This window comes from Schistocerca piceifrons, chromosome X, assembly GCF_021461385.2.
Source record: "Schistocerca piceifrons isolate TAMUIC-IGC-003096 chromosome X, iqSchPice1.1, whole genome shotgun sequence".
Taxonomy (NCBI): Eukaryota; Metazoa; Arthropoda; class Insecta; order Orthoptera; family Acrididae; genus Schistocerca; species Schistocerca piceifrons.
In genome coordinates this window covers 213,122,060-213,142,588 of record NC_060149.1, presented here as the reverse complement: position 1 = coordinate 213,142,588, position 20,529 = coordinate 213,122,060, and the positions used below count along the sequence as shown (strand labels likewise).

The 20,529-nt window shown below is 44.8% G+C and overlaps 1 protein-coding gene across 1 annotated transcript in view; it reads right to left on the bottom strand.

Moving 5' to 3' along the window:
• LOC124722253 (NACHT and WD repeat domain-containing protein 2) overlaps nucleotides 1-20,529 on the bottom strand; it is a 312,786-nt gene that overhangs the window by 252,627 nt on the left and 39,630 nt on the right. Inside the window, exons 4-5 of the mRNA XM_047247442.1 lie at nucleotides 10,569-10,772; nucleotides 5,834-5,978 (exon numbers count right to left, since the gene is read on the bottom strand). Of these exons, the coding sequence (XP_047103398.1) occupies nucleotides 5,834-5,978; nucleotides 10,569-10,772 (349 nt within the window). The remainder of the gene's footprint in view (nucleotides 1-5,833; nucleotides 5,979-10,568; nucleotides 10,773-20,529) is intronic.

The following is a 20,529-nucleotide window of genomic DNA, read 5'->3' as shown; positions in this document are numbered from 1 at the left end:
CCACCGAACACTTGCTCACCTGCAACCATACCATGAAAAGTTCTGAAGCTTTTCATTCTAAACTGAACGGTTCGTTTTATTCTGCCCATCCTTCTGTCTGCCGTCTTGCGGGGATTCTTCTTGGGGTGCAAGCAGACACATACGTGAAAATCAGGAGTGCAAACAGTGCGAAGCGGCCAACTGTTGAGAAGGAAGCATTTTTACGGGAGCGGATGTCAGACTTGAAGAAAAAAGTATTCGATCGATTCGGTTTTGTTAAAAGAGTTAGCTTCAAGTTTTTGTTCAAAGAACTGAAGAAGAATAAACTGGACGACTTATTTTTGACGATTTAATGTTTTTCAGTTATGTATTTGTTGACTGACCTTTTAGTTGTTACTTCGGTGGCGAATATGGGACACAATCAACCAACATTCTCAGCTGTCTCTCGGGTAACGCTAAATGGGTGGCCAATCCTCTGTCCGCAGTTCAAATGACTCCAGTTTATCCCTGTCCACAGTTCACACAATTAACAGAGGGCTGTCGCAATTCACAAGCCGTGGTATTCTACCTACCGATCAATAGAAAGACGGTGGTGTCCAAATCTACAATGAGTAGTAACAATTTCAGTTCATTGCTAGAAGCGAGCGCTGGTCACACCATACACTATTCTGACACTCCACTCCTTTTCACGTTTGTCAGACATCAGCAAAAACATCCTGTGAATGCATTAGCGTCTCTAGAATCAGTGACTGGGGTTAGGAATGGATCCTTATTCTAGGAGAGAGCACATTGGTGTTTAGCTGTACACAATTTGTTTAATTTCAGAATTATTGTCAAAGAAGTACACGAATTTGCATATAAGTAGGTTGTGACATGACAATGTTAGGACAGTTGTCAAGATTACGCATTACTTCCTGTTTAGCCGAAATTACACTCAACACAACAATATCAAATTTAAATAGAAGGTTCTCTACAAGTTGAAGTTGTCCAATATTACAACAAATCATCCGATTCCTGTTCTAAATTCGGTACTATTTAGCATGACAATCAAGTCTACGGAGGAGGGTTAGTTTTTGTGACAAGATGAGAAAATGATTACTAAAGGTTGCTCGAGTTCACAGTGGACGCAAGCTGGTGAACCAACAAGTTTCGCCTCTTCTAGCGGCATTTACCTTAGCTGCGATGAGCTGTCAGCTGCAGGACTGCTCTCGCCCTCTGAAAATGCTATAAAAATGGCAAATCAAAATCTTTACTGATTTTATCAGCAGAAATTGTCCTATGTTTCTCGTTGGGCGACAAAACATGCACTCATCAAAAAATGGCTCTGAGCACTATGGGACTCAACTGCTGAGGTCATTAGTCCCCGAGAACTTAGAACTAGTTAAACCTAACTAACCTAAGGACATCACAAACATCCATGCCCGAGGCAGGATTCGAACCTGCGACCGTAGCGGTCTTGCGGTTCCAGACTGCAGCGCCTTTAACCGCACGGCCACTTCGGCCGGCTCATGCACTCATCCCTAGTCTGGAAATATGGCGATATACACGTGCATAGATGGAGCAGCGTGTATACTACAATGCCCTCTCAGTTCTCACAATAACAATTAACTATGAGGCTGTTTCGTTTCTCCGCTGTTGGAGCTCAACGACTCTTCAGCTAATTTCTCGCTGAATGTCACCCGAAGTGAACGCAGTGTTCACACAAAATTCCTCTTTTGGCGTCGTACAGAGCGTGATGCACCCTGTTCTACACTTGATGCTGGTCAGAGGAGAGTCCCTGAAGTTTTCGGTCTTGTGTCTTTCGTAGCAAACTGTACCCCACCTGTGCCCTTCCGTGTTTCACGTCACAGCTTTTTCAGACCAATGGGAACGTTCCTTTCATCTTGTGGAAACTACCTCTGCCAATCACAAAGGGCCTACCTTTAAACTGCGTCGAAATTTCGCCCTTTTCTACTCCTTTCGAGTTTATTCCAGCCAATCGGACATCTCGTGCCCACTGGCCCGCTACCTGCTCTCTTCGATGTATCGCCCAGTGCGTTCGTTGTCCCTTTCGCCATGGGTCACCAGTCCCTTTTTAAAAGCGCTCCGTTGTACTTGGTCCGTGACGGCGCAACTCACATCTGCCCTTAAACTAAAACGTTTCCTCCAGCAGCTTTTTTCACCTTTAGCTAACTGACATGTAGGATTTGGGTTTGGTGTGCTAATACCGTCGAATCAGGTGTCATCCGTTTGCATTACTTGCCGTACATTTTAATAGGCCAATCTGCTCATTACGCTGAAGTATGTGAAGTGACATACTCATCTACTTGTTATGACATATAAAATATTTCATGTAAGGTGTGAAATTGACATTCATTCAATCTGCCACCTTACACTATGTGTCATAAGTTGATAACATTTACAGGGAATTCTGTAGTGCTGTCCGAGCTAGTCGTAATAACTCGATCAATTAGGATAGGGTTCTAATGATTGCTAATAAGAAGGTAATTAATGGATACCGTATTTATTTTTGTAAGTCTACTATTACACTCGTTCATTCCTCCCTTGGTGTACCTGTTTTTCTTACAGTACCTTTGATACGTCCCATCTAGAGTGAAAATTGCTTTCCTGTTGTGGATTATTGTTGTATAAGATGTACACTCCTGGAAATTGAAATAAGAACACCGTGAATTCATTGTCCCAGGAAGGGGAAACTTTACTGACACATTCCTGGGGTCAGATACATCACATGATCACACTGACAGAACCACAGGCACATAGACACAGGCAACAGAGCATGCACAATGTCGGCACTAGTACAGTGTATATCCACCTTTCGCAGCAATGCAGGCTGCTATTCTCCCATGGAGACGATCGTAGAGATGCTGGATGTAGTCCTGTGGAACGGCTTGCCATGCCATTTCCACCTGGCGCCTCAGTTGGACCAGCGTTCGTGCTGGACGTGCAGACCGCGTGAGACGACGCTTCATCCAGTCCCAAACATGCTCAATGGGGGACAGATCCGGAGATCTTGCTGGCCAGGGTAGTTGACTTACACCTTCTAGAGCACGTTGGGTGGCACGGGATACATGCGGACGTGCATTGTCCTGTTGGAACAGCAAGTTCCCTTGCCGGTCTAGGAATGGTAGAACGATGGGTTCGATGACGGTTTGGATGTACCGTGCACTATTCAGTGTCCCCTCGACGATCACCAGTGGTGTACGGCCAGTGTAGGAGATCGCTCCCCACACCATGATGCCGGGTGTTGGCCCTGTGTGCCTCAGTCGTATGCAGTCCTGATTGTGGCGCTCACCTGCACGGCGCCAAACACGCATACGACCATCATTGGCACCAAGGCAGAAGCGACTCTCATCGCTGAAGACGACACGTCTCCATTCGTCCCTCCATTCACGCCTGTCGCGACACCACTGGAGGCGGGCTGCACGATGTTGGGGCGTGAGCGGAAGACGGCCTAACGGTGTGCGGGACCGTAGCCCAGCTTCATGGAGACGGTTGCGAATGGTCCTCGTCGATACCCCAGGAGCAACAGTGTCCCTAATTTGCTGGGAAGTGGCGGTGCGGTCCCCTACGGCACTGCGTAGGATCCTACGGTCTTGGCGTGCATCCGTGCGTCGCGGCGGTCCGGTCCCAGGTCGACGGGCACGTGCACCTTCCGCCGACCACTGGCGACAACATCGATGTACTGTGGAGACCTCACGCCCCACGTGTTGAGCAATTCGGCGGTACGTCCACCCGGCCTCCCGCATGCCCACTATACGCCCTCGCTCAAAGTCCGTCAACTGCACATACGGTTCACGTCCACGCTGTCGCGGCATGCTACCAGTGTTAAAGACTGCGATGGAGCTCCGTATGCCACGGCAAACTGGCTGACACTGACGGCGGCGGTGCACAAATGCTGCGCAGCTAGCGCCATTCGACGGCCAACACCGCGGTTCCTGGTGTGTCCGCTGTGCCGTGCGTGTGATCAATGCTTGTACAGCCCTCTCGCAGTGTCCGGAGCAAGTATAGTGGGTCTGACACACCGGTGTCAATGTGTTCTTTCTTCCATTTCCAGGAGTGTAGTTTCGCGGTTCCTGCGTTTCTTTTGTGTCTTTGTTTCTTTACTAGTCGCTGTGGAGTAATAGGATACAATACTACTGTTTATCAACAGTAGAAGATGTTAAAGGACTGAAATATAATTTTACCTACTGACTGCGAAATTTGCTAACAGGAAAATGAGAAACACTGAAGAATAAGGTAAGCTAGTTTATGTACGGTACAAAGTTAAGAAAAATAAAACAAGTAGGTTCTATGTGTAACGCATATATGAATGTGGGTATCAACTAGCAAATTCTCAAAAATAAGCAGCTTTCACTCGGTTAACAGTCGGCAGAAGTCATCTACATTTGGATCGGACTTCCTTAACTTTTGTGCAAAAAGGTGTGCAGTATACTGCTGCATCCATTTTCAATAAGCTGCCACTCGAATTCAAAAATCTTAGCAGTAATCCAGGCGCTTTCAAATCGAAACTGAAGAGTTTCTTCATGAGTCACTCCTTCTATTCTGTCGAGGAGTTCCTTGAAAAATTAAGCTGATTCTTATTTATTGCTGATAGTGTTTACTTAAACTTATGGACTGACTTTTTCAGGTTCATGATCGTTTATTTTTATCAGTTATTCAAATGGCTCTGAGCTCTATGGGACATAACATCTGAGGTCATCAGTCCCCTAGAACGTAGAACTACTTAAACCTAACTAACCTAAGGACATCACACACATCCATGCCCGAGGCAGGATTCGAACCTGCGACCGTAGCAGCGCCTAGAACCGTATCTGTTATTAGTTTTAAGTTGTAATTTCATGTACTGACACGTTCCATGACCGTGGAGATTTGCTCCTCAATTTGGCCCTACGGAACTTGACGTGTACATAAAATAAATAAATAAATCTTATGCTACTTCTGTGGACGAATTTTCCTCATGCCCGCCCTTAAACGTCTTAGAACATCACGACAGAACTTTTTATTGACCATCTGACATATCATCAAGGACTTTATGTAACTGTTCACTTTTAATGCTTATTTCGGTTAGGTGAAAGACTCTTCGATTGTAACGATTACTGCTTCATTTAGGAGTCATAGCCATAAATCCACCTTTCATTACCAGCATCAACCTTTGAAAGAATGTATGGATCGCCCTGGAGTAGTCGTGTCACAAACTTCGTAGCAATCCTTCTCGTGTTCAGTGCTTCTCACAGAATAAGTTGCAATGCACCACAACTTATTACCAAGATATTGCAGAGGTCTTGGATGGTCTATCTACGATCTTGAAGTCAGGTCTTTCACTTGTTCGTTATTTGTAGAAACGCTTACACTTGTCGTGATTTTTGATCTGACATGAAGCGTTGTTTCCAAAAGCTTGGTTCAACATTAAGTGCATTTCAGTAGCAGTTTTCCCGAGTTTAAAAGCATCTTTATACAGGCACGCCGTACTTTCATTTTAGCCACAGCAAAACTTCAGTTCCGCGGAAACACTACAATGGAAACATGCTCACCAACAGCTAACCACAGCAGTCAGCTCGCAAACACTTTCTAAACTGATCCAAAAGATACAAGGGACAAAAATTTAAATTCAAAATAGGGAAACTATTAGATACCATTTGGTACCAAAAACCAAATTTCACTGATATCGGTGCCTGGCCACAAACTTTTCAGCTTGCCCTCGTAGTAATGTGAAGCTGTACAGTAATGCACTACATGACCTCACAGTGCCATTGGATTACCTAATTCGTTCTACAAGCAAACTTAAGAAACGTCACTGCATGGTAATTCCAACAACAATACCAATAATAATATGATAGGCTCAAGCAGTACTAACCAGACATGAAGTAGTTGTGCATGGTATCCTTGTCAATCTTCTCTGCACTGTAGAGCGCATGCGCCGCCTTGCGCAGCAGCTTCTGCATGCGGGCCAAAGTGTCCCACCACAGCGCCTGGTCGTGCTGTTGTAGCTTCGGCACCCTCTGCGGACACATTACACCTCGCACACACATGTACACATTTCAGTGTTTTAGAGAAAACATAATACTGATCCTACACGTTTTGGCTACCACTTACAGTTTAACAGAATAACTTGGGCAATGTCATACTAACTTAGTACAGTGAAAAACACGAAATTGAGGTTACCGCATTAATTTTTCGTCTTTCCTCGCCCTCTGCCCTAGAATCCAAAAATTCCAACGATCCCTCAAAATCCACCTCAATCAGTATACCTTCTGAGGCAACCAACGGCCCCATTCAAAACCCAGCCAACAATTCTAATACGAACCACGCGTAGCTTCGGCTTCCATCACTTCTATCTCAAAATTTATAACCGTTCTATTCAGCTAACTAGTACACTAAAATATCTTGGACTAACCTCCGACCGTCAATTAACGTGGAAAATGTCACCTAATAACTATCGTACAGAAAGCTTGCAATATACTAACTGGCTGAACTTGAGGATTACACCCATCCACTGTCCTTCTCACCTACAAATCCTGATAGGACCCATCCTCTCCCATGCAAATTTTTCATGGGTATTAGCTCCTACTAATTTTCATAAGTACCTACAAATCCTTGAACTCACGCATTCCACCTTGCTTTCCACAACCGTTTACCCTCCCTCGCGTGGATCCTTTACCAGCTCATCAAATTCCCACCCCCTCCCTCACCCACATCGAACATCTCTATATATCCTACGCTATCTGCCAACTAGATTCCAATAACTCCATATCGGGGCTCCCCTTTCCCTCTTCCCTTTTCATCTCCCCCATCCCTTCTCCTCTTCATACTACGGTTCTGCCCACCCATCAGCCTCCTCATCCTCTATCTACTCACGATACACCTCAACACCTACGTTTATCTTCGTGATTTTTTTCTTAAATTCCTTGCGTGTTTTTGTACATAGTGGGTGTAGTCTCGCGTTTTAGTTACTGTAACGTATAGATTCGCGTAGTGTGTATCGCAATTGCCATTTGTTTTGTTTCCATCCGTCCAAGATTCTCATGTAACATGCCTAAGAGGGCGCGCTGATAAGTAATCCTCCGAACTTTTTAAAGCTTTTTAAATAAAACAAACGTTATTAACAGTTTACATGTTTCTTATTCATGTCTACATATTTATTTCTCGACGTCGTCACATTTCTCCCAACGAGAAACCACTTTGTTGATAGCATCATTGTACAATGTTTGGATTTGTTGACAGAGCCAAAACCTCACCTCTGCTTGCACCGCTTCATCACTATGAAATTGAAGTCCTCGAAGGTGTTCTTTAAGTTCTGGAAACAGATGAAAAGCGGATGGGGCCAATCGGGACTGTATGGAGGATGATGGATGACTGTGAACTATAGGCGTCGGATTGTTGCAGATGTTGCAGCACTCGTGTGTCGTGTAGTATTGCCATGCTGAATAAAAGGGTGCTCCGTGTGTGGACGAACTCTTCGAATTCGAAACTTGATTACAGTACGCTGTTTCTCACGCATCGACATAGTTACGTTACCCACCGCCATGTTACAAGCTACAATTCGGAGCCCTCTAGCGGCAGGGGGCTGTAAATACACTCCTGGAAATTGAAATAAGAACACCGTGAATTCATTGTCCCAGGAAGGGGAAACTTTATTGACACATTCCTGGGGTCAGATACATCACATGATCACACTGCCAGAACCACAGGCACATAGACACAGGCAACAGAGCATGCACAATGTCGGCACTAGTACAGTGTATATCCACCTTTCGCAGCAATGCAGGCTGCTATTCTCCCATGGAGACGATCGTAGAGATGCTGGATGTAGTCCTGTGGAATGGCTTGCCATGCCATTTCCACCTGGCGCCTCAGTTGGACCAGCGTTCGTGCTGGACGTGCAGACCGCGTGAGACGACGCTTCATCCAGTCCCAAACATGCTCAATGGGGGACAGATCCGGAGATCTTGCTGGCCAGGGTAGTTGACTTACACCTTCTAGAGCACGTTGGATGGCACGGGATACATGCGGACGTGCATTGTCCTGTTGGAACAGCAAGTTCCCTTGCCGGTCTAGGAATGGTAGAACGATGGGTTCGATGACGGTTTGGATGTACCGTGCACTATTCAGTGTCCCCTCGACGATCACCAGTGGTGTACGGCCAGTGTAGGAGATCGCTCCCCACACCATGATGCCGGGTGTTGGCCCTGTGTGCCTCGGTCGTATGCAGTCCTGATTGTGGCGCTAACCTGCACGGCGCCAAACACTCATACGACCATCATTGGCACCAAGGCAGAAGCGACTCTCATCGCTGAAGACGGCACGTCTCCATTCGTCCCTCCATTCACGCCTGTCGCGACACCACTGAAGGCGGGCTGCACGATGTTGGGGCGTGAGCGGAAGACGGCCTAACGGTGTGCGGGACCGTAGCCCAGCTTCATGGAGACGGTTGCGAATGGTCCTCGCCGATACCCCAGGAGCAACAGTGTCCCTAATTTGCTGGGAAGTGGCGGTGCGGTCCCCTACGGCACTGCGTAAGATCCTACGGTCTTGGCGTGCATCCGTGCGTCGCTGCGGTCCGGTCCCAGGTCGACGGGCACGTGCACCTTCCGCCGACCACTGGCGACAACATCGATGTACTGTGGAGACCTCACGCCCCACGTGTTGAGCAATTCGGCGGTACGTCCACCCGGCCTCCCGCATGCACACTATACGCCCTCGCTCAAAGTCCGTCAACTGCACATACGGTTCACGTCCACGCTGTCGCGGCATGCTACCAGTGTTAAAGACTGCGATGGAGCTCCGTATGCCACGACAAACTGGCTGACACTGACGGCGGCGGTGCACAAATGCTGCGCAGCTAGCGCCATTCGACGGCCAACACCGCGGTTCCTGGTGTGTCCGCTGTGCCGTGCGTGTGATCATTGCTTGTACAGCCCTCTCGCAGTGTCCGGAGCAAGTATGGTGGGTCTGACACACCGGTGTCAATGTGTTCTTTTTTCCATTTCCAGGAGTGTATGTAGCCACGAAAAATAATGCGCAGAGTGTTAATAACATTTGTTTTATTTAGAAAGGTTTGAGAGTTTTCATATAAAAATTTGGAGGCATTACGTTTCATGGCGCCGCGCGGAGTGGCCGTGCGGTTTGAGGCGTCACGTCACGGACTACGCGGCCCCTCCCGCCGGAGGTTCGAGTCCTCCCTCAGGCACGTGCGTGTGCGTTGTTCTTAGTATAAGTTAGTTTAAGCAGTGTGTAAGTCTAGAGACCGATGACCTATGCAGTTTGGTCTCTTAGGAATTCACACACATTTGAATCTTTCATGGCACTATAAGGTCTTTACTCACTGGCTATCAGCCACACACGCTCTCCATTTGAAAACGGTGTTTCAGATGTTACGAAAAGCTGCCAATTATTATTGCAATTTAGACATGTCACTGGCGATCAGACGCTTAGAAATCGTACACTCCACACACCGCAGGGCTTCACCCTGCTGATAATTGTCGCGAAAAGTGTGACTGAGTCTTTACAAACTTGAAAATAAATCTGTAGTTTCAACTGCACTTTAGTAAATATAAAAGGGCATGAATTTACAACAGGATAAAAATCCGAGACCTGACAACTGCCTTCTCTCGCACCTTGTAAAATTCAGTTCATAAATGTTCACTCAAGTTTTCGGCAATTGGAATAGTGAAGGTGTTCGTTTATCAAGCACACTGGTAGATAGCCCATAAAACCGCGTGCCTCCAAACATTCTGTGCTCTACATCCTATAATAATAGGGAGCTATGTTCAACGACTGTTCAGTAATGATGAAAATGATTCAATTTAAACACTGTTTATTTCGCTTACGGCAATTACTTGGGGCCTCATTAGTCTCACTACGTTCAACAACCCACTTCCTGTTTAGCCAAATAGATCAGTTATTTTCACTTAGTCCCAACTGGGTCAATGTTAATTACTTCGTTGCGTCAAAAAGATATGTTGAAGAATCCTTCCGATATCCAAGACTTTGAACACGATCGTGTACAGATTGAATGCACATTGTCCCGTTAACGAATGGGGACACGGCACGCTCTAAAGAACTGCATGTTTGGATTTTCCGATTACAAAAAAATGTAAATCATGATAGTGATGCAAAACGTTTTTTGAGCATTAGATATTTCTCTAGAACGAATTTTCACTCTGCAGTGCTGACATGAAACATCTTGGCAGATTGAAATTGTGTGCCGGCCAGGTCTCAAGCCTGAAGTTCGGCAAGTAGAAGATGATGGCCGGGTGGAAGGAAAGCTGTAAAGATGGGTTCTGACTCGTTCTTGGGTAGCTCAGTTGCTAAAGCACTTGCTCACGAAAGACAAAGGTCCTACGTACAAGCCATGGTTGGGCACACAGTTTTAATCTGCCAGTATGCTTCATTTTATATTTATGTTTTATTTGTAATAAATGGATATTCTGCTACAAAAAATAAAACCTCAACTAAAAAACACATTGCGTGCACGGAGAACCGTGTAGTTCCTGTATTGCATCGGAGTAATTTAACGTATTTGTTGTATGAATTGAGAAACAGCACTGGCAGCCAGCTTTCGTCAGGAGGAGAATGAGCAGGTTGTTGACCTTGTTGTTGAAGTTGATGAGTATGGAAGAGATGGGCTGCAGCACGGAGACTGGCGGCACGGCGTTGCTGTCCTTACGGTACCACGTGTCCAGCAGCGATACGTCGTTCCCCGTGTTGGCCAACTCGTCCCGCAGCATCTGCAGTTCCGATGAGATGATGTACGTCGGGATCGGCCGGTAGCCGTACTTCTGGCCCAGGAACACCTTGCACACAAACGCACGTCTCAAAAAAAGAAATGCTACACTGTTCATACTTCTCAGCTAAAATGCTTATGTTTCCGTAAGCGTGAGTTTTGTCGACCAACTGTAAACAGCGAGACTCGAATCCATACTTTATGGCTGCAGCAAGGGCATGGGAAAATGTGGTCAAGAGGATGAGGCCGCAATATTAGAACTATTTTTCATGCATAGGAAAACCTGAGCGTGGCTTAGTGTTTAAAAGGGTACCGTAAGGCTGCATATCCAAAGGCCCTGGGTTCATTTTTCGGTTGGTCCAAGGTTCTTTTCCTGCCATGTATCGCTTATTTTACCTCTGATGACTATTTTCATACGCAAAAAATTTCAACTTGCAATGCAGGCGGAGACCACGTTGAACTGAAGGTCCTCCAGCAACTCGCTGGCAATATACACTACTGGCCATTAAAATTGCTACACCAAGAAGAAATGCAGATGATAAACGGGTATTCATTGGACAAATATACTATACTAGAACTTACATGTGATTACATTTTCACGCAGTTTGGGTGCACAGATCGTGAGGAATCAGTACCCAGAACAACCACCTCTGGCCCTAATAACGGCCTTGATACGCCTGGGCATTGAGTCAAACAGAGCTTGGATGGCGTGTACAGGTACAACTGCCCATGCAGCTTCAACACGAAACCACAGTTCATCAAGAGTAGTGACGGGCGTATTGTGACGAGCCAGTTGCTCGGCCACCATTGACCAGACGTTTCCGATTGGTGAGAGATCTGGAGAATGTGCTGGCCAGGGCAGCAGTCGAACATTTTCTGTATCCAGAAAGGCCCGTACAGGACCCTCAACATGCGGTCGTGCATTATCCTGCTGAAATGTACGGTTTCGCAGGGATCGAATGAAGAGTAGAGCCACGGGTCGTAACACATCTGAAATGTAACGTCCACTGTTGAAAGTGCCGTCAATGCGAACAAGAGGTGACCGAGACGTGTGATACACTGGCCGGGTGATACGCCAGTGTGGCGATGACGAATACACGCTTCCAATGTGCGTTCACCGCGATGTCGCCAAACACGGATGCGTCCATCATGATGCTGTAAACAGAACCTGGATTCATCCGAAAAAATGGCGTTTTGCCATTCATGCACCCAGGTTCGTCGTTGAGTACATCATTGCAGGCGCTCCTGTCTGTGATGCAGCGTCAAGGGTAAACGCAGCCATGGTCTCCGAGCTGATAGTCCATGCTGCTGCAAACGTCGTCGAACTATACGTGCAGATGGTTGTTGTCTTGCAAACATCCCTGTCTGTTGACTCAGGGATCGGGACGTGGCTGCACGATCCGTTACAGCCATGCGGATAAGATGCCTGTCATCTCTACTGCTAGTGATACGAGGTCGTTGGGATCCAGCACGGCGTTTCGTATTACCCTCCTGAACCCACCGATTCCGTATTCTGCTAACAGTCATTGGATCTCGACCAACGCGAGCAGCAATGTCACGATACGATAAACCGCAATTGTGACAGGCTACGATCCGACCTTTATCAAAGTCGGAAATGTGATGGTACGCATTTCTCCTCCTTACACGAGGCATCACAACAACGCTTCACCAGACAACGCCGGTCAACTGCTGTTTGTGTATGAGAAATCTATTGGAAACTTTCCTCATGTCAGCACGTTGTAGGTGTCGCCACCGGCGCCAATGTTGTGTGAATGCTATGCAAAGCTAATCATTTGGATATCACAGCATCTTCTGCCTGTCGGTTAAATTTCGCGTCTGTAGCACGTCATCTCCGTAGTGCAGCAATTTTAATGGGCAATAGTGTATTTAAATGCTCTCGTTTGGCTAATAACAACTTGTCCAATCTTAATATCTGTGAGCCTGCTTCCTGTTCCGATCACCATACTCTTTATTTTTGCTATATTGATTGTCGTCCCATGCTCCACACAATCTCGTTCAGACCTTTTAGCATTTCATTTACAGTTCGTTCCCTTTCTGCCACTAATTCCACGTCATCAGCAAATCTTATATAATCTGTTCTCTTTCCACCAATACATACTCCTCTTTTCCCATCTAAACCTATCGCAATAATCTCTTCCAGGTATAAGTTGAACTACAAAGGGGAGAGACACAACCTTGTCTAAAGCCCCTTCCAGTTTTGCTTTCTTCCAACATTTCATTTACACTCCTTATGCTTATTATCTGTTGTAAATCTAGATCATGAGCCAGACATATGTCCTTCCAGTCCACTCCTTTCCTCTTCGAAATATTCATCAGGTCGTTCGATTAAACCCCGTCGAAAGCTTTTTCCAAATCAATAAAAACAACGTAACTTTCTCGACCTTTCTCAATACGTCTTTCCTCTTTGATTCTTAACGCGCCAATAGCATCTCTTGTTACTTTTCTCCTTATAGATACGAAGAGTTCCTCCCCAATCGATACATCCAACTTGCCAGACAGCCTTTTACTCAGCACTCTCAGTAATACTTTAACTGCAGGACAAATAAGGCTGGTACACTATGTTCTTCATATTTTTCGGTATTTCTCTTTTTCTCAACAGGTATCATTACCGTTGCAAAAAAGTCATCAAACCATTCCCCTTTGTTGTATATCTAATTACAGAGACAGATTTCCTCCCTTCCCCTGTTTCCAAACTCTTCAACGCTTCTGTTGGCAACATCTTTCGTTTCTTCATCTCATTCAGCGCCTTTTATACTTCTGTTCCCAAAATGCTTAACCACTTTCCATCTTCTGGCACATATTCCTCCTCCTCATCCTTGATACCGCCTGATATTTAATCCACGAAACACAGAAATTCTATGTATTCTTGCCATCTGCTCAGAATCTCCTGTGGTTCTTCGGCTAACGTGCCGTCCACTCATGAGTTATTCAGTCTTAAAATGGAAGCTGAAACCGAGTCAGGTCGGCTTATACGTAGTGACCGGTACTCCTACATCAAAATCGAACCCCTACGTGGAAAGAACCCAGCAGTAATTTACAATGCTTTGAGAGAGCTGTGTGGAAATAGTGTAGTCGAGCGTAGCACACTATCACGATGGTCTGCTCGTTTCCATTAAGGTTGAGTAGAGGCTCTCTAAGGTTGGGCAAGCACTGAGGACAACCCAAGAAATGGATGGGCATCAACTGCAATAGACTACATGTTTCACGTCATTGTTAACGACATTTTGAGGGAATGGACGAAAAACAGGTGAGGAAATCGCATATGAGACCACAATGTCTGTCACTTCAGTTTACAGAATCATGGCCGATAAGTTAAACATGAGAAACGTTGTTGCCAGATGGATTCTGCATGATCTGAGTGCAGAGCAGAAAGCAGCTCGCAAAACAATCACAAGAGGATTGCTTCGAAGCTATCCAACAGAAGCAGAATAATTTCTGAAAAAGAGTGTTGCATTTGATGAAACCTGAATACAAGACTTTGAATCATAACTGAAGTCTCAGTAGTCACAATGGAAAACGTCTGACTCCCCACGCACGAAAAAATTCCGCCATCAACAATCAAACGTGAAACTGATGATGATCTTTGCATATGACACGAACTGAATCATAGCTACAAATACAGTGCCCCAGGGGAAGTCTATAACAGGCATGTACCGTACTAGAATTTGTTTCTCCAAAACGCTTTGCATCCAAAAATTCGTCAAAGAAGGCCTGACATGTTTGCAACTGCTGCTCTCATTTTGCACAATAATGCAAGATCACGTATGTAACATAGTAAAATATTGCAACCACTACATATGGGTGGAAAATACTTCCCCAGGCACCATACAGTCCTTATGAACCCACCAGACTTTTTTTTTCAGTTTGAAGGAACAAATCCGTGTAAAACGTTTTGATACAACTGATGTAGCTTCCTATTAGGTGACATGTGTAATCAGACAGCTCAACAATGAAGGTGACCTATCCGGAATACACACGTTGACAAAACATTGGGGAGCTGTCATAAGCACCAATGGAGGTTACCTTGAAGGCCTGTGAGCTTATTTTGTAAAATAAATTAGTTTCTTCAATTCTATCTGCCTCTGTCACGAGCAAATGGTTGCACTATAGAAAACGAGTTAATTTCGATCTTTGTACCAAAATTTATTTGATGTTATTACTGCCACCAGTAGGTGGATGCATTGCAGAAAAGTGGATAATTGGTTCTTTGACCGATGAGTAATTCTCACTGTCACTGGCAGGTAGCTTCACTGTTAAAAAAACACAACAGAGTTATAAATTAATTATTTTCAGTATCTAAGATTTTAAAGTGTTCTAAAAGGTCTGCAAAATATGTACAAAGCGCAAAAAATCAATTATCGAGAGCCTAGTTGTGGTAAAAACATGAAAAAGCGGTATAATATTCAAATCAATTAATGTGAAGTCACAATACAGCAGTGTAAGAGAAAGCCAAGTTAAATTTCACATATACACATATTCACCAAATTAGCGCCCAAAATTCTGAAGTATATAGTTTAGTGCTAGTGTTCCATGTCTAATAACAGGTGACATTTTAGAAGTTGGGCCTAAGAATTCAGTGTCATAAAACCAACATTACCAGGCCTATAACTGTAGAAAAATATGTGTCAGCTAAAATATTACGCTAAACAGACAAGCACGAAAAAAAAATAGACAGTCTGAATGTTACTAATCAGGACTGTGCTTGAAGTAACTAAAAACACACGCTCAGATTGAATATTTTCACATTTAAATTGTTCTCAAGTACCATTTTAGGAGGGATAAACGAAATGCATTTTGTTAGTCACTATAAAAATATAAGTGATGCTGCTGATTAACAATTATTGCTATTATTACAAATAACACAGGCCTACTGAAGGCTGTGTACAATACACTAGTTAAAAGTAAGAACTATGGTGGCAAGGCTATCTAAAAGCGTTAGAGCTGTGTTATTTTCCACAACTATAAAGTTACAATATTATGGCATAATATTATAAAGCACGACGGAAAATGTAACGTTTATGTTGCAGCGGTATCTAGACAAGTAAATTGGGTAGTCACTCTGTGCAGATGCATTTTAGAACAATATGGATTGCGTAAATGATAAGAAAAGCTGTACTCAACTACACCACACACACTATTAGGAAAGCAAGGAATAATGCCGGCCGCGGTGGTCGTGCGGTTCTAGGCGCTCCAGTCCGGAGCCGCGCTGCTGCTACGGTCACAGGTTCGAATCCTGCCTCGGGCATGGGTGTGTGTGATGTTCTTAGGTTAGTTAGGTTTAAGTAGTTCTAAGTTCTAGGGGACTGATGACCACAGCAGTTGAGTCCCATAGTGCTCAGAGCCATTTGAACCAACCAAGGAATAATACGCTTTATTACGATACATCACTTAAACTGCAGAACAAAAGGAACAGTTCATAAATATGCGACCAAACATGCTGACAATGACAGATGTAACATATCAAAAGACAGAATCTGATTCTATGTCTTGGAAATAAATGAAACTGCTTACCATTTACCGTGAGACATCATACACTTTGCAAGCACAATGAATGTTTGCTCATACTGTCTTAATTATGTTGAACGGATACTCTAACTGTAGATGCCATAGGCTCCCAAAATGCAACACAGGAGGGAATGGATAGTGCATATTATGCGCAGACAGTAACGTTTCCACATGGGTGGAATACTGCAGTCATCTCGTCCTGAAAGCAAATTTTACATAGACGACTACCCTCAGTCATGTGTTTCTCAGGTGACACCGCTTTGTTTAGAATATCTGCCTCAAGTTTAATATATGACACATCATTTGCTGTAATTATCGCATTTTTCGTTCAATATATAGTATCCATAAATTCAGTCCCCTTTGCATGAATCAGAAACATACATCTGGAGAAACATAGAGTGTGTGCTGTTCGTAAATCAGCCTTTTCATGTCAATGTTTCAAACCACCACCACAATGGAAACATTGTGTTGCATCACCATTACTGGTGTAAAAGAACCTCCCTTTACTTATCTGATCGGTCACTGCTTAGTAGCAAGAGGCCACTCATCGAATGCTGCTAATCTACCTCCTGCTGGCTGTATTTATGAGGTATTAATCTGGGAAGGGAATTTGGAGAGTATCCAACCTTCACAGGTCTACCTGACAAACGTATGTATACATATACAAGGTGGTCCATTGATCGTGACCAGGCCAAATATCTCACGAAATAAGCGTCAAACGAAAAAACTACAAAGACGAAACTTGTCTAGCTTGAAGGGGGAAATCAGATGGCGCTATGGTTGACCCGCTAGATGGCGCTGCCATAGGTCAAACGGATATCAGCTGCGTTTTTTTAAAAATAGGAACCCCCATTTTTTATTACATATTCGTGTAGTACATAAAGAAATATGAATGTTTTAGTTGGTCCACGTTTTTTGCTTTGTGATAGATGGCGCTCTAAGTTCAAGTTCAAATTGTGTGAAATCTTATGGGACTTAACTGCTAAGTCCCTAAGCTTACACACTACTTAACCTAAATTATCCTATGGACAAACACACACACCCATGCCCGAGGGAGGACTCGAACCTCCGCCGGGACGGCGCTCTAATAGTCACAAACATATGGCTCACAATTTTAGACGAGCAGTTGGTAACAGGTAGGTTTTTTACATTAAAATACAGAACGTAGGTACGTTTGAACATTTTATTTCGGTTGTTCCAATGTGAGACACGTACACTCGACAGCAAAAAAAGTGGGTCACGCCTGAATTCCAACGTGTAGGCTGTATGTGAATGTTTGCAACAAACATTGCATGTCTGTGTTGCACATAGTCGCAACCCTCCACAGTACAGTCGTTGTAAGATACACAATGGGTACCGCTAGAGATTACTAGAGAACACCGGTCTTTATGACAGTCTGTCCAGATGTAAAGTAACACCACAACAGTACAGAAGAGATCAGACAGTCCTTAACGTTTGTAAACTAAACTTAATTACAATAAGTGACATTTCAAATGTTATGGGAGAACTAGTTTTGTCACATAAATCGTTCAGTAATCCTTAGGCACAATTAAATATTTGAGACAGTACATGGATTTATAAAGTTGCATGGAAATTGGAAACAAGTTCTTTGCTGTCTAAAAGGTTTACCCAACACATGCTGAACGTCGTTCAACGTTCAACGGGGAGTGGTTTCGCATCAACTTTATGTAATACTAAGCAGTTAAAAGAAAACGTGATTAATGGCGGCAACCACTCTACGGAAATCCCAACATTAACAGCGAATCACAAGTGATATCATTGTTCACGTTACTCATTAACAGTTACTTGTACACGAAGTTGAACTTTAAATGACATGACCAACGTCTTCGTTCTGGATCCGGATGCAAACCCAGAACGTAAAGCCATTGTTAACCAAGCAAAGCTTTGTGCCTTATCGAGACTCGATCACTAGGCAGAAAGAGACGTCAAATATTGACGTTTGCACCAGTATCAGTTATCAATTCTCAACTTGAACGTAAATGACGATAATGTTTGTACGAAAGCAGGAACCCTAACATGACAATTACCTTCTTGGTAATTAACCTCGAAAGACGTTGTATAGTGTTGCATTGTCAAGGAATAAAGGATGCACATGTTTAAAATTGAAATGCCATCATGTAATGCTGGGGACAAGGATGCGAACCCAGCACCTAATCGGATTGTTGAATAAGTACGTAAAATCAGAATGTAGATATCACAGTTTGTCACCAGTAGTGGGGTTGGAACCTTAAATGACGACTGAAGTTGTATTACCTGACCGGGATTCGAACCCGGCGCCTACCGCCGCCGTTGTCTAATCAGGAACAGACGAGAAATGTCCAATGTTGGTCCACCATCAGCGAGATGTGCACACGTTTAACTAGAAATAAGGTGACGAAAACGTCTATGCTGACTGAGAGTTGAACGCAGCACACATGGTTATGAAGACACGTTAATAATCAACTTCATATTCAGTAGTAGCTAGGAGTAGCATGTTTAGTTGCAAACCTTAAGGCCTTACTCATCCCTAGTAACGTGTTGCCTAATATCTGCGCTATCATGATGTTAATTTACAAGTGGATTGACTGCCGTAAAGAGCAATGTTCTCTAGTAGTCGTGTATCATTGAGATGTAAATGAAGTGCCTCAGCAGAAAGTAATTTCCGTCGTGCAGCACGTATTGTTTCAGAGACACTGAGTACATGTTATAAGTGCACAAAACGTGTATTATATACTAAGTATATACTATTATTTGGGGAAGCTGCCGCCAAACCTGTTTACTTTTACATTCCGATTAGTTGTCGTGGTTGAATACAGGTTTTCTTAAGGCTACATCTAATGCACAGCGCTTACAAGAAAGTATAGTTTCCTGCGTCATGCTATTGCTAGCTAGGTGAAATATTTTGTGGTAGCTATGTTTAAAATGAATGTATTTTTGGAAGTATTGTTCGTCAAATATTTGAATAAATCGTCAACTGTAGGTGTGCCTGCACATGTTATAGTACAATAGCTGTAGCTGCGTTAGTTTGTACTACAGACTTGGGTAGGTTAGGTGTAACTTTTGATCCTTCAAGCGGTGATCGTGGCCATGCGGCCCGGATCTGTATTAGCCGCGGCTCGCGAGCTACGGGCCAGCCAGGCTGGCCGAGGCGAGACGCAAGTGAGCGAGCTGGCGGTGGCGTTGGTGGGCCAACAGTCCGGGACGAGCCAGCACGGCTCCGCCGCATGCCTCTGCCTCTGCAGCTCCATTTGACGTAAATATGTTTACCTCCTCTCCTGGAATCAGTATAAGAGCGGCAAACAGAAATACACATCAGGCTGTCTGCCGTAATGGCTCACTGGGAGATGTCTATTCGAGATAGAGTCAAAAAATGGTTCAAATGGCTCTGAGCACTATGGGACTTAACATCTGAGGTCATCAGTCCCCTAGAACTTAGAACTACTTAAACCTAACTAGCCTAAGGACATCACACACATCCATGCCCGAGGCAGGATTCGAACCTGTGACCGTAGCGGTCGCGCGGTTCCAGACTGAAGCGCCTAGAACCGCTCGGCCACTGTGGCCGGCCGAGGTAGAGTCGTCGCTCTCACTGAGGAAGGAGGATGCTACATCAGAGAGGCTGGCAGGCGGTACGGCGTACCACATACCACTGCAACGAGATGGTGGAGGATCTGCCTTGAAAGAGGCACCACCAACAGGACTCCTGGCTCAGGCAGGAAGAGAGTGATCTCACAGCAGGAAGACAGGGACCTAGTGTCTAGGAGCAGAGAAAATCCCTTTCTGAACGCGAAGCAGTTGCGGCGGGAGACCAACTTCTCCGGCTCCAGTGACACGATTCGCCGATGGCTGAGGGACGCTGGACTGCATACACGACGATCCGCCGTGAAACAAGAGCTCAGCGAAGACAACGTTTTATACCGGCTAGCATTTGCGGAGCTCCATCTGAGGGCGTCGTGGGACAACGTCATTTTCACTGATGAGAAGGTGTTTTCCACCAATAACGACGGTCCACGAATCGTTTTCAGGCCGCAAGGGACTCGCCATCGACGCAAATATGTAAGCACGACGAGAAGAAGTGGCCGGCTATCTGTTAGCTGCTGGGGTTGGAATTCTGCGAGAGGGGCGGGAATTCTTCACAGGATAGAAGGAATTCTGGACAGCGCGCAGTATGCCCACATATTGGAAAATGTGATGCTTCCGTCAGTGCGAACGCTGTACGCAGAAGGGGACGTCACATTGGAAGAGGACCATTCTCCCATTCACAAGTCTGCATTTGTTCAGCAACGGCTCTCCACAATTGG